The following is a 27,903-nucleotide window of genomic DNA, read 5'->3' as shown; positions in this document are numbered from 1 at the left end:
CGTTATCGAATTACGCAAAGTCACGCGATCGATAATCTGACGTAACTTAAAAATCATCGTCGCTGCTTGTCATCCATGACATCAGTATGGATTATCCCTTTTTTTGGCACGATTCGCTCCTGTTTCTTATCACATGCGCTCAATCATACACCCTTACATCCCCTTCCCTTTGATATCGTTAATAACGCTTTAATAAAACCGTCGAACGACGTTCATTTCTCTTTTTCTTTCAACAAACATAGTTCCTTTTGTATATTCACAATACGTATGTGTTTGTGTGTATTTATTTGTATGTTTGTGTTTGTTTGTATGTATACGACGCGGTGCGCAACACTAAAAACGCCATCGAATACGCTTCTCGATAACGGCGTCAGTTGTTCGAATTTCGTGAAAAAACGGTCACTGTACAACGTATCGTATCGTCTCGATAATAAATTGTCGATCGTGTCAAAATATGACTAGGTCTCTTACGTGGCTACGCACTTACCTATGGCATTACATGTAAACTAAATTTAAGATGCGGGTATGCGCGCGTACACCGTGTACCAACGTGCTCGTGTACGCGTCCATACGTGTGATCTTTTCCTTTATACAATCGTCCGGTAAAAGTATGTTCTATCGTGAATCACCAATCGCTGAACAAATTCGATCATGTACAACCGTGTCTATTATAATACAGAACGCCATCGAATCAACGAACTATTTCTCCAAGCACGCTTGCTTCGTCGACAGGATGTTCTGGTCCGTTTTCTACAATATTTTCCTACGATGCATGTAACAGCGAGGATCGATCCCTGTATTCGATCTTTCGAGGCTGCCTGGCACGCCGAGAAATTCATTCGCAGAATCTGTTCCTCGTCCTTCCTTCCGTTGTATAAAACGCGTGAAAAATTCTATTTCGCGGCGCAATAGAACTCGCAAAGTTGTTAGTCCATCGTTGGCGACTGTGCTCGCGGACACAACGGTGCGGAAACAAAGGTCAGGATGCAAAATCGTAAACGCTCAGGTAACGCTTTGGAAATTTTGTACTACGTCCTCCGATTCGTCTCGCTTCTCGCAGGAAACGGCCGAGGTTGCTCTAGTTGTTTTTTCCCTTTTTTTTCTAATTGTCTATAAGACGATAAATTTTAATTCATCTTCGTTCTTCCTAGTTATCTGTGATCGTCTTGGTCGTTTGGTCGAAAAGATGACGACAGTACACCCGTCCTAGGCCATTAATCTTCGTTCGTAAACACGTCGTTTATCTAAATCCTGCTCTCTAAACGTTGTGACGTATCCCACGTATATTCTTCGTTCCGTTCTTCTTAAATAGTACTTCATTGTGCATGTTTCGTGTAACATTGCGATCGAGCTCTTCCGAATCGAAAAATCTTCGTTGGTCACGTCGACTCTCAAGAATCGATCTTTCGCGAAGGTGAACGCAAGGATCAAGTTTTAGGCCGTGAATTCGAATAAACACGCGGCCGGATTAAAGCTTCCTCTTTGTTCACGTCGTACTAGATCGTTTGACTATGTTAGGCTAGCTGCTGGCAGTGATCACTATGAGTTTTGGTCCGAGTCTAATCACACGTATCGTGGTCGTTGATCGATAGTAACATGGTTCTTTTCCATCACTGGCCGCGTACGAGGCTACTTCTTCAGCGTGCCAAAAGAGAACCCATCGTCCGAGTTCTCGACCTCGTTTCTGGCTCCATTATCGATATGTTTAGCTTGGAAATCGGCCCGAACCCATCGCGTCGGGCAGTCCGGGCAATTGAATCGGCCGTTTAACCACTATTCGACCCTCCCTTCCCCCAGCCTCGAAAGTCCTCGCCTCGAGTAGCGAACGATTCGCTCACCCGATTGATTGGCGTTGCACACGGTGTTTCATTTGCTATTCAGCTTCGTCAGGTCGATGGAACGCGGTCGTTTGGACGGTGACGCCTTTCGATCGCCGTGCAATCGATCCTGTTTTATTAACGTCCGCTCGAGGAGCATCCACCTCCGGCATCGAACAATACGGATTATTCGTATCAAACACCTGGTTCTACGATCGATCTCTCATTTGCAATCAGCACGACAATTTCATTCGCTGTTTCGAGCGAACTTCGTCCACTGTCCACCGTTCGTTTTTTATCTTTTTGTAAAATGGTCGACGTATCTCTATCGCGTTCCATCTCGATCAACGTCTCTGTTCGTGTATTGGTAACATGGTCCTCGACACGATCTCTCGTCCTAGATGATCCATACCGATGGACCGGGTTTTTTGGCACACGTCGCAACTTGTCCACGTTCGTTCTGTATTTTACTAAACGAATCTACATTGTTGTGTCGTCACGTGGATAGTCGATCGATCGATGATCCAACGTCGCCGATGGCACAAGCCGGGCCGCGTTGTGGTCGACTCAGCCGCCCCGGCGACTACATATGCTATAAGCAGGTCTCCTTTTGGTCGACCACGTTCACTACTACCGAGGCCTGGGTGGGCAGTTCCTTTTGGACGGGCACACCTGTCGGCACCTCCTCGAGTATTGGTCAAAGGGTCGTGGTCCTCGATACAGCCGCCGAGGGCGGAGGCGGTGGCGGTGGCGGCGATATTACCACGTCTGGTTCACCCGCCAGGTCGCAGTCGAATCTCCAGAGAATACTCTCAGGATGGTCACCTCCTGCGCATCAAAAACATTTTTTCCTATATTCTTTTCGTAAGTAGTTCTTTTTCTCTTTCATATTTAAATATGGTCGCTTCACTGTTCTTTTCATTAAAAAATTTTTTATCCTAACGTATTATTAATGTTCTGTTTCTTTCATCGAATATTTCGTCGAAATTTATAGTTTTAGAAATGAAGATGGCGCATGATACATTTCTGTTTCTTGTATGAGGGCAATTTCAAGATCTAATAAAAAAAAAAAAATGATTTTAGTTCTTTTGGGACTCGTGCGGGTACTCGTATCGAGCGTAGGGAATCATCTGGAAGCAACTAACCTTGACCCAAGACGATGCTTGAAGAGCCCCGTCTCTGCCTCGGTGGGGGTGGTTGGTGCTTGTGCGTATGACTGTGACTGTGGCTGTGTGAATGTGAGTGGCAGTGTGTGTGACGTGTGTGCGTGGGCGTGGCTTTGCACGGTGGTGGTTGCTGTTGTTGCTGTTGCTGCTGCTGAGGATGAAGATGAGGATGAGGCCTGTGCTAGGTGTTCCCGCCACGGGCCGCTCCCACTTGATCGAAGCTCAATGATTTCTTCATCTCCGTCATCGACAACGCACCACCCTCCTGCTGAGAAAAGAGGAAGCAAAGGGTGTTAGCTATATCGGGGTGATGATTGGTCGCGGGTAATCCTTTTCGGTCACCCCGAGGCCTCTCTACGTCTCGTAGCTGCGAGCGAGCGAGTTATTAAAAGTTGCCAGGTCTCGTTAAAACTTGCTATAACTTTTTCCAAGCTCCTAAAGGAATTTTCTCCGCCTCGCGTGGGCCTACGTATCGAAATCGTTACGCGTTATGGTCTCGTCCTCGCCTCGTTCCAACGAGTCTCTACTGCAATCGTCTCTAGATTCGTTACCGTGCATGCTCTTTTTCTATTTTTCTCTAGATCGGCTGACGCTTCAATTTTCCCGAGATTTACGGAATCTGCCTCGTATCGATTCGAACGACCAACGTCCAGCTGCGATTTCCCGAAAAAAGAACTTATTTGTGATAAAAATACGTTTGCGAGGATCGAAATTCAATAAAATATCGGTGAGCAAAGGCGAGAGGGACTTTCCTGAAACTGTAGTCGCATATACGATAGATTCATTTTCTTTTTTTCCCCCGTCCCAGAGAAAAAGCGATGTTGTTGCGGGACGAGGGAATGAACCGTGCGAAACGCAGACCGCTAGTTTGGTGGAAGCGAGGTCCGCGTTTCCGCGCGGAAGCGTTGTGTTCCGAACATTTCGGTTTTGTTCGAGAGAGTAAGCCTGCAAATAGAACGGTTTGACACTAAATTTTTCGGTTTGAATTTTTGGACACTATTCCGGTACTTTCGACTTGGAAACACCGATTTTCAATCTCTTCGAAAGTCTAGAAAATTTTTTTATTGGATACACGGTGTAATTAAACTACGCGAATAGCTAAAAAACAACGTAGAACAAAATAGATTGACATCAAATTTTTTACTTAAGCACTTGAAGGTTGTTTTTGAGCTTTCGAACTGAAAGCGGTACTCCTAAAATCTCTTTAGATCTTTAGAAAAATTGTTTACTACACATAGGAGTGGAATAGTTCAACTACGCGAATAAAGCAGAGTTTCTAAGTACAGAGTACAGTTTCTAATCATTCTTCGCCTAGACAAATCGTACAATGTCTATTGAGAAACATTGATCTACACCCATCCCTCATGGAATAACGGGAAACTCGTTTGTTTTTATCAAAACGAATCAACGGATGAGACGATGGAAAAACAAGATCGTCAGCGAACTTCCGAGAGGTTTAAAGCATTGCAATAAATATTCTTCGTGGATTCTGCCGTATCGATAAGCATCGTGTCGCTGATTAAAGTATCGAAAGTGGAATTCGGAATTCGAGACCGAAGCTTTCCTTTCGTTCTCGCTGAAACCTACAAAACTGGAAATCCGATTGGATCATAGTTTTAAGCCGTGGAATTTTCCAACGAAATTCTACCGAGCCGCTGATCCTGTCTCGTTTAAATTGCAATTAAACTCTAGTCTGAATAGCGGATCTCGAAGTGAAAATCTATCTCGAATTTGATTTCTATCAAGTACGGGACATTTTACTTCATTTTAAACTCGACATAACGAAACCGGTTACGATTGTTCTACAATTAATTTCCAATTGAACATTGCAAATGTATAATTCATCTTGATCTAATTAAATTCAATAATCACTGTTACACAACTTTTCGAGACTTAAGCCAGGTAGCAGAGAAAATTTCCGTCCGTGTCCGTGGAATTCGTTCGACAGCAGAGATACGAGGGAAACGAGTTTGATAATTTTCGTTTAGTTTGTTATTTTTTCTAACAGAATATTGATGATCGGTGTTCTCTCCGTAGTCGTGGTTACGCACATTTCGAGATATTCCGAGGACCTGCTGGCTGGCTACGTGGAAACGAGCTTGGAAAATGTGACGTAGCTCGGAAAAATCACTTCCGACACGATCAGAAGCACCATTCACGTGAGCTTTCGAGCACGGCGAATGGTTTCGCGTCGGCCACGTTCCTTTCCGATAGCTGTTTAACGAACACTCTATTCTATCGTGTTGAAGAGCCGATATTCGCCGTACTGTAACGGCAAGCAACTTTGCGAAATCAAATTTTACGAGTTACTTAACGCTATGGTATCGTATCGATATCCCAATGGCCCGGAGAATTTTCCTATTAAAACCGAATGTTCCTTCTTGTACCACACAGGGAAAAGATAATTTCGAATAAAGAAATAACGAAAATAGAAATAATTTAGAAAATGGTATTCCTTCCTCTTCCAATTTCAAAACGTTTCGTTATCCTTTCTGGTATCGATATAAAGTACTAAGCGTGGCGCTGTTCTTAGATTCCCTTCACGACTGTTCGTTTGCTCGACTTGGAACGGGTGATTCGACAAATTCGAACATGCACGGCAAAACGATCGATGTCGACGAGGCAGCGAACAAACGTTGGCTAGAGGCGTTCGACTGTACGACGACGAATTTGAAGTGACGTCGTCGTCGCGTTGGATCGTATTACGATCGTTTAACAGAAATACGAGGCATGCAACCAAGTTTTATACACGCGCCCCTACACAAGGGCGCGTATGTCGAAGCGATTACTGCGAATGTAAGCGTGCGTGACTGAGAGCTCCGCGCCAGTTGTGATTAAACGCGCGGTGCTCGTTTCGCTAGTAGCAGCAAGATACATTGGACCGTGCCAAAATGCAGAACATACAGTATTTACGTATTCACGTACAGAGACGAATAAATAAATAAATTTACTCCATGTACAACAGAACGTATATTCGAATCTAGTATTATCAGAGAGACAGACAGAGATACAAAGAAGAAAAAAAAAACGCATGAAAACGAGGTACAAAAGATATACGAAAGGATAATCAAGGGACAATTCTCGCGCAAGCACTTCCCAATTTGCGATACTCCCTTCTCGCGTTCGTGGCTTCTCGCGTTTTCTCTTCCGTGCGTTCTTACGTGTTTCGAAGCTTGATGAAAGAAACGCACAGATCTGTTGGTAGGCTCCATGGAGACTGTCCCTATATCACGGTAATCGAATCTTTCGATTGTTACGCTGGAAAATTGGCGTTGGTATACCAACAAGATACGTTCCCGAGTCAAATCGTTCGTTGATAATAATTCGCGTAGGTGTCTTCGTTACACGTTATTCTCTTTGAGATTGAATTACCGTGAAAGTGGCACAGCTCCGCGTTCAACCGATGGCTTCTCTTCTCGGCTATGACAGAACCTTTTGTAATTCGACGAATTTAGAATAGAACGGGGCGATATAACATCTTTACGCGTGATACCCTGTACGTATAGAACAAGTAGATATAAAAGAAATGCTACAGCCAGGTAAACTACCTTTTCAAATAACAACAGGATATGGAAAGAGGGAAAAAGAAAAGCTGGAAGAGAGGCCATCGTCAGGAGCCCGTCGTGAGGGACAGGACTTACACCATTTAACCGTGGTATCTCGATGCTCGGAATGTAGGTAGTCTCTTCGTGGCCGGTTGAACAATATCGCGTTCTCCTCCTGGTGGCACGCGGGCTGCAACGGTCGCACGGCACCGCGGCGTCGGAATTGCGCGCCTTCGCGGCTGGCCTCTGCCGCGAGCCGCACCGCACGGCAAACCGCAATTCCGAGGCCATCTCGGCGCACAGGGACTGCCGTGCCGCGGCGTCGAGTCGACGTTTTTTTCGTTTTGCCACCGATGCATGGACAGGGACCGGCAGAACAGGCACAACAATACCAACAAATGATACAGAAAGACGATCGCACCAGACGAGCTCGATACCATGCGAATCCTCTTGCGTACCAGGCCGCTTTTCATCGTAAATTTTCAATGCGAATTATGGTATGCTTGTGATGAGCTTCTTTACAAGTTGTAAATAACGGGTTGATAGAGTTGAGGAAGAGTTAGAGAAAGTATTTAAGTAACAGCTTCGTTAGTGACATTGTGTCACGTAAAGTTAAAATTCTACGGAACTTTGTGTTATATAGGACAAGATATAGAGGTAAATGTGTTTGATGTTTTATACTCTCAACTTTGTTATCGATTAAAACGAAAATTTTTGCGCTTTTATATTTTGTATTGCGCGTTAATATACCTTATACGTATTGAGAAGTGATATTTTTCCAAACAGTTGGGTTTCGTTTCAAACAGCGATATGGTTTCATATCGCATTTCTTATCCTATGTTGATATTCAAAGAGATCCAAATACTACAAAAAACCTCAAAAAAACCTTCTTATCGTATGAAACAAATAATTCTTTGCGTATCGAATCTCTGGTGAGTTTCGCGTTTCATAATCGTTTATTCTTTGACTGATTTTACATAGGATACACGACACAGCTTTTGGAAGCGTGTGTTTGGAAGCGTAATGTTTAGCATGCTTCATCTGTTTGCAAATTCATCGAACGGATTGATATGAAAGCTATTTGATTGGTGTTTAACTCGCTACGTAGAGCAGTATCGCATTTAAATCAAACAAGTAGAACGGGAACGTGCGTGCTCAGACGAGCCGGCTATACCACGTGTAATCAAATAAATGTAACGTGATTCTGTCGTTCTACGGGCAAATCGCTCGATCAAAAACTTGAAAATCAAACGGTAGATTTATACCATCGATATGTCATGCAATTGTTTTTCATCGAAGTTTCGAGATATAGCAGGCGAAAGATACGAAATGCGAAAACGATAAAAAAAAAAAGCACACTGATGATGAGACGAGCGGCCTTGCACGCAAAAAAGAGGAAAATACACTCATGCAGCACATACACGCGAAGCACGAAATCGCACGCAAGTATCTCGGTGCTTCGTTCGCTTACCCTGTCCGATTGGGCGTTCTTCTTGGAGTTCCAGCAGAACTCGAGGACTGCGACGAGGATAGCCAGGGCCAACCCGCAAACCAGCACGACAAAGACACCACCTGGAAACGAGGAAAACCGGAAGCTCATTATTTTATCGCCGCAGGCTGTCTCTGCTTCTTTTCTGGTGTTGCCCTGTGCACGTTTCACGGTTAATGTAGCTGCCAACCAACGGACTCAGCCAGTCCCTGGGATCTGTCCTCCTATCTATCACTCTCTGACCTCCCGTTTTCATCCTTCGTCGCCCTTTCCACGCCTGTCTATTTATCTATTTATCTATCCATCTGTCTAGCTTCCCATCTATACGACCCTACCGTTATTTACGCTTACGTCTTTCTTCGCCCCCCGTGGCCAACTTTTTTCTTAGCCTGTCTGAATCTACTCGTTTTCTTCTTCTCTTTCGTCACTCTCCTTTCGATGTTGCCCTGGAACTCTCACGAGAAGAAAAAGATTCACGCTGTGAAAGAAAGCTTGTGTATCGCGAGCTCATAAACATAGACCGAAGGATGTACAATCCAATAGAAGCTTCCCTTGAATTTAGTGAAAAGTTGTTCGTCATGAAAATTACACGACTAGGAAGGGAAAGTATCGTTATATTATCAGATAATTACGAATCCAAAAATATGTAATTTTTCTTCGTTTTATTATCATTTTCATGCGAACAGCTTTATTCGCACTTGTATGGTGTAAAGATTACATGACTTTATGGTATTAAAGATTATATGATCTTCTGTTACTATTGTAGCATTTTTCTAATTGTCGCTGCTGTTCCGAGTATTACCATTTTTTTGTATCTTTGAATAGATATCTATGTTTCTATTATTTTTACCATTGATAATTGCTTATTTGGATAGTTAACTCAGCAGTGTCATATCGCGTCATTTTTCACACAGCTATATCTCATTTCCTGTTCAAAGAATTTCGATTATATTTCGCTAGATATAAGGTTGTGAAGTTAGAATAATCCTACAGAGTTTTCGGGATTCTATTGGAATTTATTCTCTATGCCGATCATTTTGTATAGTTCGCGCGGTTGCGCCTCGTCTCGATATTGGATCCAACGAAGTTTTCTCACGAAAACTTTCGATCCTCTACAAATTACGAAGTCCGTCTGGAGCAGTTCAGCCGTGAAACATCCTTTTGTCAATTTTTATATCACAGTGGAAAGAACGTATAAAGATACTCGGTAATAGTTTTGTGTCTCAAATAAATTAATAAACCGTCTTTACGACTCAATTAGTGTGCTTTATGAAAAATTCCCTCGTCACATCGGATTTCTACTTCATCTTTATACAAATCCAGGCCTTTTCCCATTCCTCTTTTAACTGAATGAGATCCACGAAATTCAAATCCATATGTATGCTTTAAACATTACGAATCTCTGCACGTAGGCCAGTTCTTTACTATGTTTGTTTGCTTTCGAATCGGCTCGCCTAACTTTCTACTTAATCGTTGCACGGGTATTGCAACTTTTACCTTCGTTTCTCAGCGCTATGTGCTACAGTGCACTGTTGCATTGCAGTATTATGTAAAACAATTTCCCATTAAAATTCCTTCGCTTCACCTCATGTTCTCCAGAGATAGTTCAGGAATTAGTGTTAGATTGTCTAGAAAATTCGTTGCAACAATCAAGGAAGGTTCAAAAATCTACCATCCAACAACTTCACGCGTCTTTTCTTGAAAAATTGTACGTTCTTTTTCACTGATGAATTTCTATTTTACTCGATAATTATATACAAATTCCTTGATTTTTCTATTTCTCCGGCTGTCATGCCCTTTTCTTAAATAAACCCGCGTTTCGTATTTTTCTCCAAAGTTTGCCCAGTTTTCTCTGGTTAGTATACAAAATTCATGATACTTTTTCCAATTGATCTAAGTAAATCGGTACAAGTTCAACCACCGTTCCATTTCGCAATACGATAAATACAAAGAATGATGCACCCGCCACATAGAAATAGACGACGGTGTAAAATAGTTTGCTCGATGTCTACGGTGTAACTTCACCTGTGTTCAGACCTGCGTCATGGGTATTATTTGGCCAAGAAACGTAATGGGCTTCAACAGATCGGTCATATTTACATAACTACGCCGACGTTGCGATTTAAAGGACAATTCGCCAGAGATAGCAGAGTCTCCCGCGTGGTCGGCGCTTCTATTTTCTAACCAGTTTCTCTTGTCGTCACGATTTCGCGGTAAGTTGAGGAACGACGTTGACGTCTTAACGCCTGGCTATTACGCTACGATTCACGTTTCACGTTGATAACTTCTGTATTCGTCACTGAATCGGGTCGAAAAGTACCTTTCAGCGTAGACGACGCCTTTCACGAAATTGAAACACGATTTCAGGTCGTTTAATGAAGCAATTAGAAGGAATAGGGCACGAACGTTTATCCAATGATTGCGTTTGCTCAGTAATTCTGATTATTTCGAGTAATTTTGGCTACAGCTTAATTATTCTCGGTTCGTTTCAGTGTTGTACTAGCTTTAATATTGATTTTGCGAGAGAAGATATTTGGTAAGGTTAAACATTGTCAGACGAAAATGTGGAATCGCTATGTAATTATTCCGTAGAATACAAAAATTAAAAATTTAGAATTCTCTTATCATAGACGAGCATTATAGTTAAGGATTTATTAAATTAAAGGGGATGTTATTTGAATGTAGATACATGCAAAACTCATATGTTACAATACGTAAGAATGTAAAATTTGAAGTCCCTGCAGATGAAGTTCACGGTGAAATTCCAACACTCCTATCGTTCCTTCTCATCCCTTGTTTTACAAATAACAGGCGTGTCTTATAAAATGGCGATTAACAGTGGTGCGACTGAAATTTCACGAGGTGTATGAGGATCGTTTGTCCTTTTTCTTGTCTCGACGAGTACGTTCGCGCTGGTGGCAAAGTGGGTACTTATCTAAGTTGCAGGCCAGTCAGCGACAAGGAGCGAGAGGAGAAAAAGGAGAGAAAGAATGAATGGCAGGAATTCTCCGCTAGTAGGAAAAAAGGAATAGAAGGATACAAAGGACCGGCGAGAGAAAATAAAAAGCGAGGATCTGTTGTGACTTCCATAAAATCCGGAAAGGGTTCCACGGGACATCCAAGAAAAATTCTCCACGAACATCTCGCGAGATTTCTCTGAGCTTGAAAGCATTCCAAGTCTTGTGTTGCACTTCCGCCGTGTCGACACTTTACTCTCTTTGTTGGCGTTTGTTGTGTGAAGTGTTCGCAACTAATGAACTGATTTTTCGAATCAAAAGAGCGTATTTTGATTTTTGTTTCTTCTGTACAAATAGAAATAAATACCTAGGATTTTATGTTCCATTCCCTTTCTTATCTCTCGAGCGATATTCTTCCTTGAGTTTCGCAGAAGGGTTTTGGCAGTCTGGAAATGGCATGTTACGTGACTGTACTATATTCGATTGAAATCCATCCGTAGTTGATTATGTAACCTGACAGGCTCGCCGAAAGCCCACAAATTAAGTTAGTTACACACTGCACGGGATGCAGAAACGATCAGAACGAACCTAATGATTTCGACGCCATTGTTCCGTACACGTTTCATCGACCTCATTTACGTTCGTAAATTACAGAGTATAATTATAGCAAGTCTAGATCAACGATACTCAGTCATTCAAATTTTCAGGAAAATTCTATAGCACCATCTACCATTATATGTATATTGTACGGCTCAAATTTCCGATATGATCGTTATCGTGATTATTATCGAGAAATATCTTCCCTATTATTATACTTTAATAGAGTGACGTCAAGTAGATTCAATTTTACTCGTATTATTTTATAATTGCGTTTTTATTTCAACGTCTATTATTTGACGTGGACGTTTTATAGGGCTTCCAAATTATTTCGGTGAAACGAATTCATTTGGATCGACTCGTTCCGACATAGACAGCCGTTTCACGCCAGTGACATCGATGGCATTGTTTCGGTATTTCGAATTTAATTAACGGAACATTCGTTATATGAAAATTCTCCACCTCAAACATTTCACACCGTGCCAATTATGTTCTGTATAAAATCGTTTTCTCTATTCGCAGCAGGCATTGTTCGACACTGTTCTTCTCTGTCTATTCTTTCCAATAAAATCTGCAGTGAAAACAACTAACGAAACTTTTTATCATCAAAGGACACTATTGACAATTTCGAGTAGAGATTTTAACACTTCACCCGATACTTCAACCTTATCCTCCCTTCTCCAGTCTTCCTAACTAAATTTATATGAAGATAACTAACGAAACTTTTTATCATTAAGAAACGTTACCGATGACTTGAAATAATATTATTCCAACTCTTCACCCGATACTTGCTACCTCAAAATTGGACAAAGTTATCTCCATACCTTCTTTCCTCCTGGCGTTAAATTACAGCTTTCTCACAATCTCGGCCTTCTTTCTAAACGCGGAAAAACATTGTCAAATTTGCTAATTCTCGTTGGGCTCACCGATATTTTCGACTCCCAGCGCGTTTGCTTTGCTCTCCTTGCTCTTCTCGTCCCGGTTGCACACATCTCCGGTATTTTTCCACCATTTATCGTATAGAATCTGGATCACGCCCTTCTCCTGCAGCTCGAGAATCGCCAGAGATATTTTATCCCTCCAGGGCGAGCCTGCATATAAAACGGCTTCGTTAGGCTGGTCAAGGAACCGGTGATCCCGTCTTTGAAACGTCCCGACTTCAGAGAAACGTCTCGAGAAGGTGGAATTGCTCCGACTGGTCCTTCTTAGTTCCCCGAGGCGACTACGAAACGGAACGGAGAGCTACTGGATCTCTTCCCTTCTCTCTTAATTCTTACGAATCGCTCATTCAAAGCCAAAAGACGTACGACAGTTTCCGCTCGCAAGCTTGCTAGAAAACTTGCGAATGTTCGTCACGCGACCGACGATTCGTTATTAAAAACGGACCCAAAACGAGGCGTCGAAAGAGTGAGTTAAAACGCAGACACGTTATTCCAATTAAGAAATTGCTTAGCGACCAGTCTCGTCTGACTATGTAGCAGTTGCGCGTAACTTTCAGCTCGTGTCTGCCCGCTGAGAAACCGAATTACACGGATTTAAAACTCGGACCCAGTGTCGTCTCCGCGTTAATTAAATCTCCTTCGACGAAAGAGCGCGCGAGCGACGAACTTTGCCGAATTTCGCAACGAAGACGCCGGATTTCTTAGTCGTTGTGTTTCTTTCCGTTTCACAGTCATTCAAGCGCGATTTTATACTCGGGCGAGCTACAAATCCTTGAACTTTACGGTGTTTGCCACGGAACGCTGTTCACGCCTTTCTTTCTCACCGCTTGCCACTAAATTCCGGTGCAATTTCTCGCGCTGCAAACTACCGCCGTGCGATATTAACAGCGAACGATATTTACGTGTTTGTTTCGCCGCGTAGCAAGTTTTCTTACGTGGTACATCGTTCGAACGGTACCAAGCCGGCCATTATATCGCGAAAGTCAAGCGTTCGACACGCTTTTGTACGCTTGCCAGGCTCGTTGTTTCGATTCACAATGCATGTGTGTTAATTAAGACCGCAAAACGTTAAACGCGAGAACAAAACGCGGCAAAGTGGTAGCATAATTTTCACGAAGCTAAACACTTTGAAGGATGTTTTATAACGCGAAAAAGCTTGCTTGCATTGCAAACCAAGCGATTACAAAATATTTTCTAAATAAACAATTGTGAATTTATTACTCCACCGGGAAAGAGAATGATATTTTCTGGCACGCTTCATCAAGAATTTTTCAACTTTTTTACACAGAGTGGATATGTTGGGGAAGAGTGAATTTTCCTGCGAGTATAAAAAAACGAAAAAAAAAAAAGAAAATGGACATTTCTTTATGATTAGATCGAACCGCAGAAATAGGCTTCGATTGTTTTCCGATATTACCTTTCGGAGTGGCAATCCCGTAACCTTTGCTGTCCAACAGGCCGCCGATTTGCGTGAGGTTGCAATCTCGTTGCACAGCGTAATCGAGCATGGTGGATTCCATCAGGAAAGCGTAGTCACCCTCGAGCACTCTTTTCACTCCGTCCTCGTAGCTTTTCACGAATACCGATGGCGATTTCGTTTCCATGAACTCCCACATCTTTTTGTATATTCCAATCTTCGAGTCCTGTTATTGCAAATATTACAATTATCGTTTGCCTGTTTGCGTTTCTTAAAAATGAATATCATATCGGGACTACAGGTAATTTGGCACACTGTGATCGTATACTAATTTTTTATGAGAGGAGATTCAGTATCGCGACGTGTTTTTTGTTTAATTGTTCCGCAACTGGTTATTTTCATTTTTATTGTCATTTGAATATTCGTTTCAAACAAGCGCAAAAGGAATTTCATTTTGCCCTATTTCGAATTAATCAAACACGTTTGTGAAGCATAGTATATCCGTGCTGTGTTTTCTGCCATTTAGAAATATAGAGTATGTCTGTTTTATCTGGAAACACGCAGATATCTCGAAAACTACGAATAATACGAAAAAATGTTTGAAATACATGTTGCACGTTTTCGAACGGTGGATACATATCATGCCGATATTTATTACACTTCGCAATGATCTTGAAAAGCCATATGGAAATCACGGTTATATTTTAAATGACAAGTATATCTTTTTATTTCATATTCTTGTTATCCACATCGAAATATTTTCGAAACATTACTCGTATTTTTTACATAAACTACTACCGAGATATTAATTCTGCCGGAGGATGGAATAGTATTTAGCATACAGACACACACACACACACACACATACACGTAATCGGTTCTTTTTCATAGTATACATAGTATATATACACCCCGTGGTGGTAGGTACATCAGGTAACGCCAATGCCTCCGGCATATCAAATTTAGGATTTAATATCTCGACAGTGGTTTATGCAAAGAATACAAGTATGTGGTGCTTTGAAAATATTTTGACGCAGGCTATAAGGATATAGGATGAAAAACATAATCTGCATAAGACTTTTCAAAGTTTTTGTATCAGCTATAGTTCTCGAGATATTTACGTGTTTGCAGATAAAACGGATAGACTGTATACGTATCGGTGTATATTCTTTTCACGAGTATTGGTTAGGGAATAACGAAGAGGATACAATCGACGCTACAAAGGATGCTTTTTTCAAATTTCTCCGACCGCGTTTCCAGTCATTCGAACACGGCGCGTGCCGAGTTTAGTAATAACGTACGTCCTGAGAATAAATCAGTGATCATGGTGGCACGCAAAGTGCTATTTCAATATCACAATATTAATATAATTTAGCGGATACGCGTTGTTGGAATGTCGTTCCGAATTTAATAACGTTAAAAGTCGGCGTTAAAGGTTGGATATTCGACGAATTCGCCGGTATGAAAGCTACCTCCCGTGATAATTAGTCGAATTTGTCTCGCATTATGAACGGTATGTTTATGGTTTTAATATTTCGAACGAATTATGAATATACGCGCGATTCACGTCCAACAAAATATCCGTAAGAAGCGGGTGGAATGCGAATGAAAATCGTGACTCTTGCAGAATGCTAGTTGCTACGTAGACAATGAGCCACGTGACGTTAATTAATATCAATGAATTTATATCTTCGTCTGTGTTGGAGAAAAAGAAGACCAAACGTGAGACTACGTTAATTCTATGATTCTATTGTACATACGAGAAGAAAGAGAACAATTATAAAACAATATTTGTTCTTGTTCTTATTGTTAGTTTTTGTTGTAATATAAAAAATATTTATTTCGCATATCTGAAATTACATTACTTATGCTCGGCATTTTTCGAATCTACCACTCAAATTCTACAAAAATTGGCTTGATTTAACTAGTTTGATCCTCAAGTATAGAATTTCACGCAGGTAAGTTTCAACGCAACTGTGTTAAACTTTGCTTTAGTTGCTAACAACGTGTTCTAAACTTTTGCGTATCTGCGGAGATGTTCATTAAATCCGTCACTCACAACTTCTCGCATCTATTGATTTCGTATTTAAATTTCCTTTTAAACAATTTGATAATCTTTGATACTTACTCTGAAGAACGTCATCGTACTTCCACCCTCTAAAGTTCCATAGGAAATCTGCGTTTGTTCCGCGAGATCTGCCGCGTTCTCGATCGGCGTGATCATCCTCTCGACAGTGAGGAAGGCAGCCAAGTTCGCCGTGTAAGAGGAGATGATGATTAACGTGAAGAACCACCAGATTCCGCCAACAATTCTCGTGCTGGTTGCCTGATAATGACGATCGATAGACCTCTTACGTAATGGAAAATTGCACCCCTCTCGCGAGCAATTCCTTCTCGGAAATCGTTCGAGCCGCCTCGAAATTGCAACCCTTTAACTACCGACCAAGTGGAATAGCGAAACAAGAAGTTGTTATTAGCCAATTTCTTTCATTTTTTTCCAAATCGGGTGCGTATACATTTTTCACAATATCTATTATGAAATTTGTGTCATTCTATGAATTCTTCATACTGTTAAATATTTATTAATTCTTAAATGAAGTTCATATTTTCGTTATTATAACTATATAGTTTTTCAGATTACCTGATAATTTTGTTTATTAAATCATTATGTTTTAATTGTTGTTTTAGTTAATTGTTAAAGTGGAAAATGTACGAACGCTGAAGCTTATAAAATTCTCCACTTACATTAAAGACTTTAAGAAGATTCATCAAATATAACGTGATGAAATATTTACGACGAAATATTGTATCGAAATAACTGGCGTTCGTCTAGCAATCGGTTTTCTTGCGAATGTCTCCTCGATATCGCATCTCCGTGCCCCGGAAGCCCATAAAGAGCCTCGACGATCAATTGAAACCACGTCAGTGGAGCATCGAGGTCGGAAGACGATTTAAGAGCTTCGTGTCTCTGCTACGTTCCACTCGAAGAATGCAATATGCGGTCTCATTTACACCCTTCTGAGCCCACTAATGGCATATTTCGTTCCATTAGCTATGGTACCAAGTGGTTCATGCTAACGATTACCGTGACTCGAAACATTTCTTAATATGTAATTCCTTCTACTTTACGATATGAAAGATGTTATTCAAATTACCATATAAGTAAGTACTATACTTACTTTGTGGTAAGTGCACAAACACCTACACGAGCCAGTGTGTGTTTTGCAGCCGCTATAGATCTTTCAAATATCTTCTACAAAGTATAATTTTCCTTGCTTTAATTTTCCTCTAGAAATATTTATAAAGACATTTGGCTGTTAACGCGAGGAAAAGAATGAAAGAAATGGAATAGAAGTGGCTGGTTTCGCTATACCCACCGCAGTAGAAAAGAAATTGCCCGTTTCTTGATATTTATTCATATCGCCAACGGTGTCGAGGCAAATATCTCGCAGACTCGAGGATTACGCTGCTCTATTTTCTCTTTCGCCGTGTCACATCGCCGATACGACTTGGAAAATCTCTCGAACGATAAGTTTCCAGCGAGAGGAATTCTCGCGGTACCCGTGCGGCGCGAGCTTCTTCCCGCGCTTTCCCGTTTATTCCAGAATTTTCAATGAAAGGAGGGGATCGCGATCTCGCTCGAGCACTCTCGAATCCGACCTTTTTACGCGGATGTCTGGGATTCATAGAGCTCGCAGCCGCGTAGAATCGCCATTCTCCGCGAACTTCGCAACGACAACCCCGCATGTACACACATGCCACCAGAGCCGGCTAGCACCATATGTCGTACAGGTGTTTCTCGTCTCGTTAGAAACCATTTTCACCTCGCTGGGTATTATGTCTGTGGCCACAGGGAAGATTCAATTCAGTGGAAAAGGGTATATAGTAAACTCTTGGCGCACGAACAATTTCTAACTGTGTGTAATTCGGTACAAATTGGATTTCTTTTTGACTATTTCACATCTGCTTGGAAAATGGTGTTAATCAGAAGGGATTCTAAAATAAATCTTATGCAGTTAGAGCGCTCTTATTGCTTTACAACTACTTAGTGGCGGGTTTCGAAATTGCTACCAAGCGTGTAAGATGAATTAACCGCATCGTGGATCATGTAACGTTATTACATCAAGCTCGAGGCAAATTTTCAACTTACGCCCTATAAAGCATTTTAACCCCTGCTGCGAATGTAGCTTCATAAACAGCTATTACATGCAGTTTTTATCGCCGGACGTAGCACTTACGACGGACATGGCGATTATGAAATATGTTGTTGCAAAAATATGTTGTTCTCGAAGTTATCAACTGTCTCATCAAATATTTATGGCTCCGTTTATGTAACCTACTAATCTATCAAACTTCGCACATGGACTAGACAAGATTAAAAACGAAGATTTCCCATAGTAATCTCGACTACCAGAGAAGTTCGTCGTCGAATTCTACGCGAAACTACTTGCTCCACGTTCGAACTTTTCCCGCGCAAAGGGGACTCACTTTCCTGAATGACGTGCAGAAATTTTCTTAAGCCTGCGAATGAAAACTTTTCAAATCGTAAGAAATCTGCTCTAGCGGTAATTCCGTTGGATTTAGTCGGACTAACAGGAAGGAGGAGAAGCTGTCAGCGGGAACGATACGACGGAAGTGAGGCGAACGAAATGTAAGGTGCTTGGCTGCTATGTGCATGCAGGGGTGACATGCGATCTCTCGATACTCGATCGTTCTGTTTCTATCGAGATTTCCTGTCGTGTTCGTCGGTGCAACTAAAGTGTCCACGCTATTTCAATTCGTGCTACTTGAATGAGAAAAGATCTTTCGTCTGCTTAAGATCCTGCGTAATCGATAACAAAAAGAGATATCGCTAGGATGAATAAGGCACTTTGCTCTTCTATTCTTAACGTGATGTTAAAAGGCATACTAGACAAATAGAACGGTGAACATCCTCCAATTTTATCCGCGGATTATGTAAACGAATGTATCTGTTCCCTGATTTCGTTTTGTCTACGTTTAGAGTCACACGATGTACTCATATGGTGCTTGAAACATTTCTGCGCTTTGTACGGTGTTTCTCGTTTGTTAAATAGGGAAGCTCGTTAGACTTCGTTCCATTTTATGGCTCGAGTTTGATGGATCATCTTCCTTTGAAACTTTTCGAAAAATGAGACCACTCGCTTTCACGGTCTTGGAAATATAATGAAATATTAGATAAACACGAGATTCGAAATACCCTGTCTTTGTATTATACTCTATCGGGTATTTTTAAACTCAAACATAACATACATTAAGTTCTCCAGAAATTCAGCTTAACAAACGGAATTAGAAATGTAATTTCTCCGAAGGAAGCGCATCAAAAGGGATGAAAACACTTCCACTGAGATTAAAAACAACGAAAACTAGTGTCCTCAGAAACGCGAGAAGAAATTAGAGAAACTGCATTTCCTCCCTCCCCCCTCGCCCCACCCTTCAAAACGGACCGAATAAGACGAAACAAAGAAACCAGAAAATAAAGGCCAGAGCGAGGGCAAAGCTGCGTTGTTTCCGTAATTGTTTGGTAAATAAAACCGGGCTTTCCTGTGGCCCGGTCCTAAGCACGCAGTTAAGAGCACGCGGCTTGTGCCTCCACACTTGCTACCTTTATGACAATACTACGAATTTCACGAGGTCGTTTTAAATGCTCACCTTTATTGCGGATAATATCGTTACAAGATACAAGTTACTTTACAGTCTCGTGATATCGTTGTTAGCTTAGCTATGTGTCTCGAGATGCTTTTAGTCGATTTTAAATCACGAGCTTTTTCATTCATTTTCATTCGTCGGATCTATACTGTATGTATCGCGAGTTTGACAACCTATAAAATTTATGAATCGTTCCGAGGAATCGTTCTTCCAATAATTCACGCGAGTGTGTCGTTTCTTCGTCGAATAACGTTGCTTGTATATTCATACATTCGAGATGAATGGATTCGTAGAAATCAACGAGCTTCCGATTGTGTGTTACGAAGATTTTATTTGTACAAGTGATTGTTCTCGACTGCCGGACTCTGTGGTGACACGTTTACCTTAGGGTTGAGATCGCTGCCCTGTTGCATAAGCGTGCCGACTGTAAACCAGAAGCTGTTGGCCAGGGTGAACTCGTTGACCGTTCTCGGTAGAGGAATGTCGTCGCTGTCAGGATCCAACGCGCTCACGTGACTACCCTGATGACATCGGGACCCCCGCCAAGTGGTGCGAAATTTCAAGGACAATTACACAAGCTGTCCGTAAGTAGTTAGCGGTTATTCGAGCGATCGAAAGGGTCGTGAGTATCGAATAGGATTGTTCAACAATACGACGTTTCTGATCGTGTAAATACTTTCATCGATGTTACAGCTGGCTAAGAATCTCTATGATGGCTTTAGAATAATTTTCAGTATCGTAACAGTGACGCAAAAGAATTTCCAATTGCTCGTGCATACTTCTGGAAATTCATAACAACGTTATACAATTAATTTTGGTAACCTGAATGACTGAAACAATTTTTAAGAATATATTATACATTGAGATATTGCGAGGACTGCGAACACAACTTGAAATGTAATAGATCAATACGCAATCTAGTTATCATTTCTTCCACAGACTTGATATCCATTACAAAACTCACAAATATTAAATTTTGCAGTTACAGGGCATTGAATTTTAAATTTTGAATTGAAAATTGAATTTTCATTGCGAGAATTGTCAAATTCTTCTGAAATATAAACACTCCAAAGTTACTCTATTGTGCTTTAATTAAGCCAATATTGGATCCACAATTTGAGCATCATATTTCAGCACAGAGTTCTACGTATAGCTGTCAAGCACTGTAATGAATCCATACCTTCTACGTATTATAATTATTAGCTTATAATATCCATTCTTGGCCTTATATCATCGGAATATAAAAATCTCTTTATAAACAAACAGGATGTGAAGAGTTAGTGTTTAAATGATCTTCTAGACTGTCCTCGAATCATTGAAAATTTTAAAATCAATATCTCTACCAGAAACATACGACGATACGATCTCCTTTATATGTATCCTCGCAATACGTCGTTCAATACTTTACTGGTTTTAATTGCATTGCGTTAAATACCAACAACACATTCATCTATCGATATATTTTCTCAAACTTGCCGAAGATTTAAGAAATTTTTATATCTCATCTTAATTCACAATTGAATTATAACTTATAATGTGTAATGCAATATTATATATTCTGTATAATGATGCTTTTTCTCCGCAAAAGAAACAAATTGAGATTGATATTTTAATTCGTCTATTTTTTCACGACACCTTTCTGCGTCGGTTTCACTCGATTCAATTCCGTAGTCGATTAGCACCACTCGACGAGAGCCTACCTGTAGCGGACATTTGCAGCTTGGGCAGGGTGTCGGTTCAATCCATTCGTAAGGCGAGAATCTCGCCACTATCCAAATCGTTAGGGACACCATCACGTAAGCGCCCAGCATGGATAACCAAATCTCCACGGCGAGGGGATTCATGAACGAGAACAGCCTCGACGGCATTCGCCCGGAAACCTGCAGCAATTACACGTATTTCCGGATTACTAATCCCCGATTCTTCTCTCTATATCTCCCTCTACCCACTTATCGCCCAGTAAAGCCCAATCCATTTTCTCATCTGCCGATTTTCCCCTCGTTTCGTGGTCCCCAGGCGAAATCTTTCTACGTCTTTTCCGTGTCGTTTATTCACGATTTTTTCACGCGAAAAACCACTTTTTCGAGGATAACTGTTTCAGCTACGTTCCTCTGTCAGCCTCGTGAATGGTAACGCAAGACGATCCTTTATCTCGCTGAGAAATCGGAGATTCCGTTTTCTATTCTTTAGCCCGTCACTAGCCACGGAATACAATAGCCGGTTTCAGCATACTGCAGAAGTTTAACCGGTAGACGGATTCCTTTATCCTCTCGTTTCTCTTTTTTCTCCGGTCGTTTCACCCATCGGACGAAACTGGAGCGCGAATCATCGTGATTTGGGCTGCGACTCGAGCGAATATGAACCGTAATACGGTTCGTCTCTAGCACAGCGTTTTCGAATGCCATCGAGAGTCCACGGAAACCGCCGACAATCGGGTGCTCCCAGACGTGACAGCTTCTGATTTCTGTTATTCGCTCGACGAAAGATCATCGATAAGTATTGGAAGATGGATCCGGAGGACCAGGTGGGACTAAATCGATAGATGGATTCGCAAAATTGTTTGTGGATTCTGTAGAATATTTACGAATTTGTTGATCTTGCATGAACAAAGAAATTGTATTCCTGTTGGGTGTGTCACTTTTCTTGACCAAGCATCGTCAGGGTAATATAGAGATATAAATAAGAAAAATATATTGCATAAGGTCATTTAGAAAAATTGCGAGAAAAACATGAAATTCGGAGGGGAATGTTAATGGATCCCGAGATTATCGATAGAACATTAATAGCGGTAAAATATTAATATATTATTCCAACATGTTTATTTCGATTTTGTTTTATCTTGATAAACCGATCGTATTAATTCGCTATACATATTAATATTTACTCTGTATCCTTTTCTTTAAAGTTACTTACACATAAAATGATATGAAGCCCAGTGATATGAAACCGAACGACGTTTGAAAGCTAGATATGGTCCGCATCGTATTTTCTACTTTTCTTATAGCTCTCCAATAAGTCTTCAAACGACCAACATTTCTACAATCATAGAACATCCTTTCAAAGCTTTAGAGCGGAATACAACTGAGACACCTTGTGTATGACATTCTTATCTGTTCCTTTCGATTCGACCATCACTCCACAGAAATCCCCTAAGAATCCACAAACTTCGGAGCAGTTATAAAAGGAGCGGGACAAGGGTCTGCGCTTAGTCTGGGGTCCTCGTGACACGAAGTAATTGAACGGCAGAAATAGCCCAGTGACGGAGCATCTCGTTGAATGTACCTTGGGGTTGAGCCCGCTGCCCTGTCTGAGGAACGTGCCAGTGATAAACCAGAAGCTGTTGCTGACGCTAAACTGGTTCTCGACGATGTCGCTCTCTGCCAGACACGGGTGTGGATTGTTCCACTCGTACGGGCTGAATCGAGCCATAACGAAGAGGGTGAAGCTCACCAGCATGTACGCGGCCAGCACGTACAGCCAGATCTCCACGGCCAGCGGGTTCATGAAGGAGAACAACCGCGTTGGCTGGCTGGAGGGCACCTAAATTACGTTACGCTACGATTTTAATTAAAACGGATCCCATGCCACTCTCCCGCCGTACGGCGGGCCTTTTTCTCAGCAACGTTCTACGCTGGCGAATCGATTTCATCGAGAATCTCGTCTCTATCACGACTCAATCCAATGCCGTACGAAAAGTGCAAAAGAGTTTCACGATGATTCGTATCGCTTGGAATCGTATGAAGTTGTTCATAGAGAAAATATAATTTTCAAGATTTTTGTGAATCTTTGCAAAGCGTGATATACTTATGAGCTGCTCAAAAGCCATATCGATCAATTATATAAATTGAAAAGTATGGCAAAGTGGTGATAGAAATACTGTTTTTGTAAATTTTCCTTGGAAACACCGATCTTGTATATAGTTAGTGAAATTAAGATGCTTACGGGCCAGCAATTGATCAGTTTGGATCCTGAGTGGTCCGTACGAGATCGAGATTCTCGAAGATTGGTATATGTATACTACATTGCATCGTGAATGGAAGTTACAAGTTAGTTCATCATCATCGAATACACGAACGATAACAGCGACTCACCTTAAACAGAATTCCGATACCGAGATTCATGAACGGCTTGGTGAAATCTATCACGCTCTCCCGAGCGTAATTGATCGTCATAGACGCAACAGCCAGGTCCGCTCTCTGTGGGCAAAAGGGAAATTTCTCGCATGAAAACGAAGAGTTCTCTGTCTAGTTCTGCACGTTTCGTCGAACACGACCCGTCCGAAAGTTCAAATGGAAAATACTCGAAATTGAAATTCATTGAACGATACCTCATCAGTATTGTCTGTGACTACAACTCAAAACGAAGATTCTTATATGTATCATCCTCGGCATAATATTTTTTAGCAGCAGTAAAAAGAGGGAAAGCGCGGGCGTTGTTTGTCGTTCGACGAAAATCATCGACAAAGACTCGCCTGGCAAATGTTCACCTAGGCAAACGTTTGCCTTGCAAAATAGCGAATGCATCTTTTATAAGCAGACCAGAACCTGGTACAGTGAGGTCACCGGCGATGACGTCCTTCCTTCAAGACGATCTACTTACAGACCCGCCGGTTTCTAGGTTAAGGCGGCAGGCGCTTTCATCGTGTACAGATTGCCCTGCATCTTTTATGAACCGGCAATCTTCGAAATCCACCGTCCATTTGTATCGCAGTTGCGGTTAGACGTACGAAATACGGCCACGAGCCATCCGCAACCTTGGCGCCCCAAGGCGCGACGCTTATCTTCCCACCACAGAAAATACTCAGCTTTTTCTCCCCTTTCATCGTGCATTCTCGCTTTTATATCTTCAACCTTGTACACGAGCGTTTCTGTCGCCTTAAGTTACGTCTTTTGTATGGTACGTCATTCGGTCGATGTCAGACCAAATACAGGGTTATACTACTTAGGTCCGAGATCTTCCTAGTTTCGTTTGCTCGCCCGTAGGATGAAATATGGTATTGCTTCGATCGAATCATTCTGTATTAGATATTACCGTTAAGAGGATGGAATTATAGGTAATAGAAATTACAGGGAATTCAACAGCAGCTTAATAGAGCGCATTGCGTTGCAATAGCGAACGACTAACGGCGATGTAATTAATTTCTGTTGGATCTTTAATAATTCAGTATAATATCGTGTGTACGGAGAGCTTTGCCGTGGATTAAACTCGACGAATTTTTGCAACGGGACATTAATATTCCAGGAAAATCCTTGGTCGAACCGATCGATAGTAACGGCCGTGGCTAGATGCCTTTATAAATTATCCGACGGCTGTTAGAGCAGTCGGCTACATGAGATTCTAACTTAATAACCGTGTCCTTTTACAATTCAGATGTCATCTGGTAACATCTGCCCGATGCGATGGTCTCTATGAATTGGAATATCCGATACGTGGCTGCCCGTTAGAAAACGCCAAATTAGATGCTCCTCTCAAGCTCCGAGCATGCATAATGAAAGTCTAGACGGGATGGATTTATTACGACAGCATCGGGCCGCTACTTTGCATATAAAATTGTCCGCAGCACTTCCTCCCGCGTCTGTTACTTTTTCCTTTCCTTGCTCGCGAAGACATACAATTTCATCGAATCACCTTGGTAACAGAATGCGCGCTTCGAGCAAACATGATAAGATATTTCCTCTTCTGTAATAAACTTTGCATTGACAGTCGAACAATCAGTTTGTATACTATGTATTTAGATATTTTGTGTCTGTCTGAAAGCTTTCTTTTCGCGAGAAACATTAAAAATCTGTCATTTTGAAATATTTGATGGTTCTAGGGTTGAATTCAAGCATATACCGAAACCAAAAATTTAAATTTCTAATTTCTGACTTGCGTTTTCCAATTTTTAGAATATTCTTCATATTCTGCTTTTCTGCTCTCTACTGTTGTTTCAGACCAATTTCACGATTAATCACGATTTTGACAACTTCATATACAGTTTCTGTTTAATATCGATCACGAAACGCATAACGTCAACACAATTCACAGACACGACAGAAATAATGTGTTTTCCGACTGTGAGGAGAAGTTTACCTTTTCCATGAGTTCTCTGACGATGCCGTTCCATTCCTTAGTTTTCGGGTCGTAAACGCCATACATATGATCGGGGACTAGTCGTATGGCATATTGGAACCCGACCTGACCTGCGATCCACTTCAGCAAATCGATGCAGAACCCCTCGAACCTTGCGTTTCCCGTCAGATTCTTGTCTTCCTTTACCATGACGTACGGTTTTTCCTGCGAGAAGATAAGATTCCTTTGATGGATCACCCGCACGCGAGTGTCGTAAGATAAACAGACAAACGAAAGGGAAGAGCGAAATGGAAAATGGAAAATTTCAGCTACGAAACTTGGCTAGGGGATGGAACTCGGCTTTTTTTTTATCCAAGAAGAAGATTCTTATTCAACGATAAGAACCGGCATCGACGGTATGAAACGTATAGCGTTTGGTGTCATTCGGCGTTCTAATTCGAACGATTCGAATGGAAGCTTCTAACTCTACTTTTCTCTCTCCTTTTCTCGTCCTTTTCATCTTGGAAAATGGAGAGGGCGGGACTACGTCGTATCTTCGCGACGATTTCTTTCTGACCATGGAACCGAGTGAAATTAGTTTCTTTCGAGGAAACAGGCTTTTCTGCTTCTAACCAGTAGGAAAGGATATTCGAAAGGTAAATAGTAACGTCGTTATATTTATTATTGAGAGAAAATTATATTTATATTTATTTGAGACGCCTTGAAAATTATTATTCTGTTGAATAATTAATTTAGACGAAAAACAGGTTTGAACAGTCTTGCTAACTTCGTTATTTCTTATCGAGGTAACGCTTAACTGCATATTTAATAACATATAATTGCCATTTAAGATCATTGGAGAATTGTTTAAAAAATTGAAAAGAAACAAGGATAAGATATAATTGTAAGGATAAGATAAGAAATAATTGTAAGGACCAATAATGTTCTTCAAGATTATGTCTCGTTCAGACCACAAAAATTGTATAAAGACAGGACTAAAAGGCTGATGAAACGTGAAAGAAAATAATAGAGGGTGATAGAAATTATACAGTACAATGTAATAAAACTTATTACGAACTTCACGTTTGATACAAAGTACTATATTGATTCGATGATGTCGTACGGATAGTGTTTCATGAGGAACGTAATGTGGCAGGCGCTTACACGAGCATCCTACTAATTACCTCTCTCGTCATAACGACCAGGGTGATATTAGTGGCGGTGGTCTCGTAAAAAGCACCAACGTCGGTCACGTTAACGCCCGATCCGGGTTTCCACTCGCCCACCTTCACCAGCTCCTCCTTCTTCAGTTTCAGCAGGTCGAGTTTGAAGTTATTACGCTTCCCTTCGTTGAACTCGATATGTCCGGTTAGGCCGTGTAAACCTGCCTGCGAACAGAAATGTTCGTAACCCTAAATTCCACACCGAAATGATTCTTGCATTCGCTTTTCTTCTATAAGTTTACTCGATACCATTGAGAAATTGTATAAGAAAGTACGGAAAACTCCTATACAAAGAAATTTCTATCTTATAATCGAGAATTTTCTACCTCTCAAAATTTTTCTGCAAATTTCTCGCGACCCAGATTTTCCTGAATTGAAACATCATTCTCGTCAGATGAGAATTTCACCAAACATTTCCACAACAATGGATAGCCAAGCTTGGACTTGTTTCGTGTGGCATAATTAATCGTCGGATCGCGACTCGACCGCTCCAATTCTCCAGCGCATAATCACTCGATAATGAGACAACGTGTCGTTGTTCAATGTTCCAGCAAATTACCAATAGTCTCTCTTCAACGTACCTTCTGCTCTCTGCTTTTGCACACGAACGATCATCGTCTACAATGCGGGCACGTGAAAGAACTTTGGAAATCCTCTCCGTTAATTACCACCCGGGAATCGCGGTCTGCTTAATTTATGAGATGTTTTTTCGTAGAATCGCCCGAATTTCCCGGACCAAATTTCGACCAATTATATCTTCCGACTAGTGTTTTTATTAGGCTGGTGGTTCGAGTTTCACGAAACAGCGTAACCCAATTTCTTCGTCGGTTCGACCAGCTATCGTTTTCGTGGTTCCACGAACTTCGTGGGAGACAATGGGAATTTAATCTCTATTCTTTTCTGGCTTTTGTCATCACTCGAATCTATTGTAGTTCCATGAATTTGAATTCCTTTCTTTACAGATTATTTTTTTATTTCAGGCGGCGTGGAATTATATAATCACAAGGGATCGATTCTAAGTCTTCCGTAATAT

At 41.3% G+C, this 27,903-nt stretch overlaps 1 protein-coding gene across 2 annotated transcripts; it reads right to left on the bottom strand.

Moving 5' to 3' along the window:
• Positions 1 to 112: 112 nt before the first annotated feature.
• Positions 113 to 27,034, bottom strand: LOC117232091 (glutamate receptor ionotropic, kainate 2-like). Of its 2 annotated transcripts, none has more exons than XM_033491245.1 (11): positions 26,832 to 27,034; positions 25,669 to 25,872; positions 23,688 to 23,792; positions 22,879 to 23,136; positions 16,058 to 16,255; positions 13,930 to 14,155; positions 12,498 to 12,662; positions 8,000 to 8,100; positions 6,625 to 6,834; positions 2,963 to 3,134; positions 113 to 2,645 (listed from the first exon to the last, which is right to left on the bottom strand). In XM_033491245.1, the coding sequence occupies exons 1-11, from the start codon at positions 26,841 to 26,843 to the stop codon at positions 2,515 to 2,517; spliced, it is 1,782 nt and encodes a 593-aa protein (XP_033347136.1). In that variant the 5' UTR covers positions 26,844 to 27,034; the 3' UTR covers positions 113 to 2,514. The 2 variants fall into 2 exon arrangements, with proteins under 2 accessions (XP_033347136.1, XP_033347135.1); XM_033491244.1 differs by having other exon boundaries at positions 2,505 to 2,645; positions 2,963 to 3,251; positions 6,627 to 6,834.
• Positions 27,035 to 27,903: the final 869 nt, after the last annotated feature.

The sequence above is a fragment of the Bombus vosnesenskii genome, unplaced genomic scaffold (genome assembly GCF_011952255.1).
Source record: "Bombus vosnesenskii isolate JDL3184/JDL3185 unplaced genomic scaffold, Bvos_JDL3184-5_v1.1 scf7180000013284, whole genome shotgun sequence".
Taxonomy (NCBI): Eukaryota; Metazoa; Arthropoda; class Insecta; order Hymenoptera; family Apidae; genus Bombus; species Bombus vosnesenskii.
The sequence above is the reverse complement of the archived record's forward strand: the minus strand, read 5'-3'. Positions and strand labels throughout refer to the sequence as shown.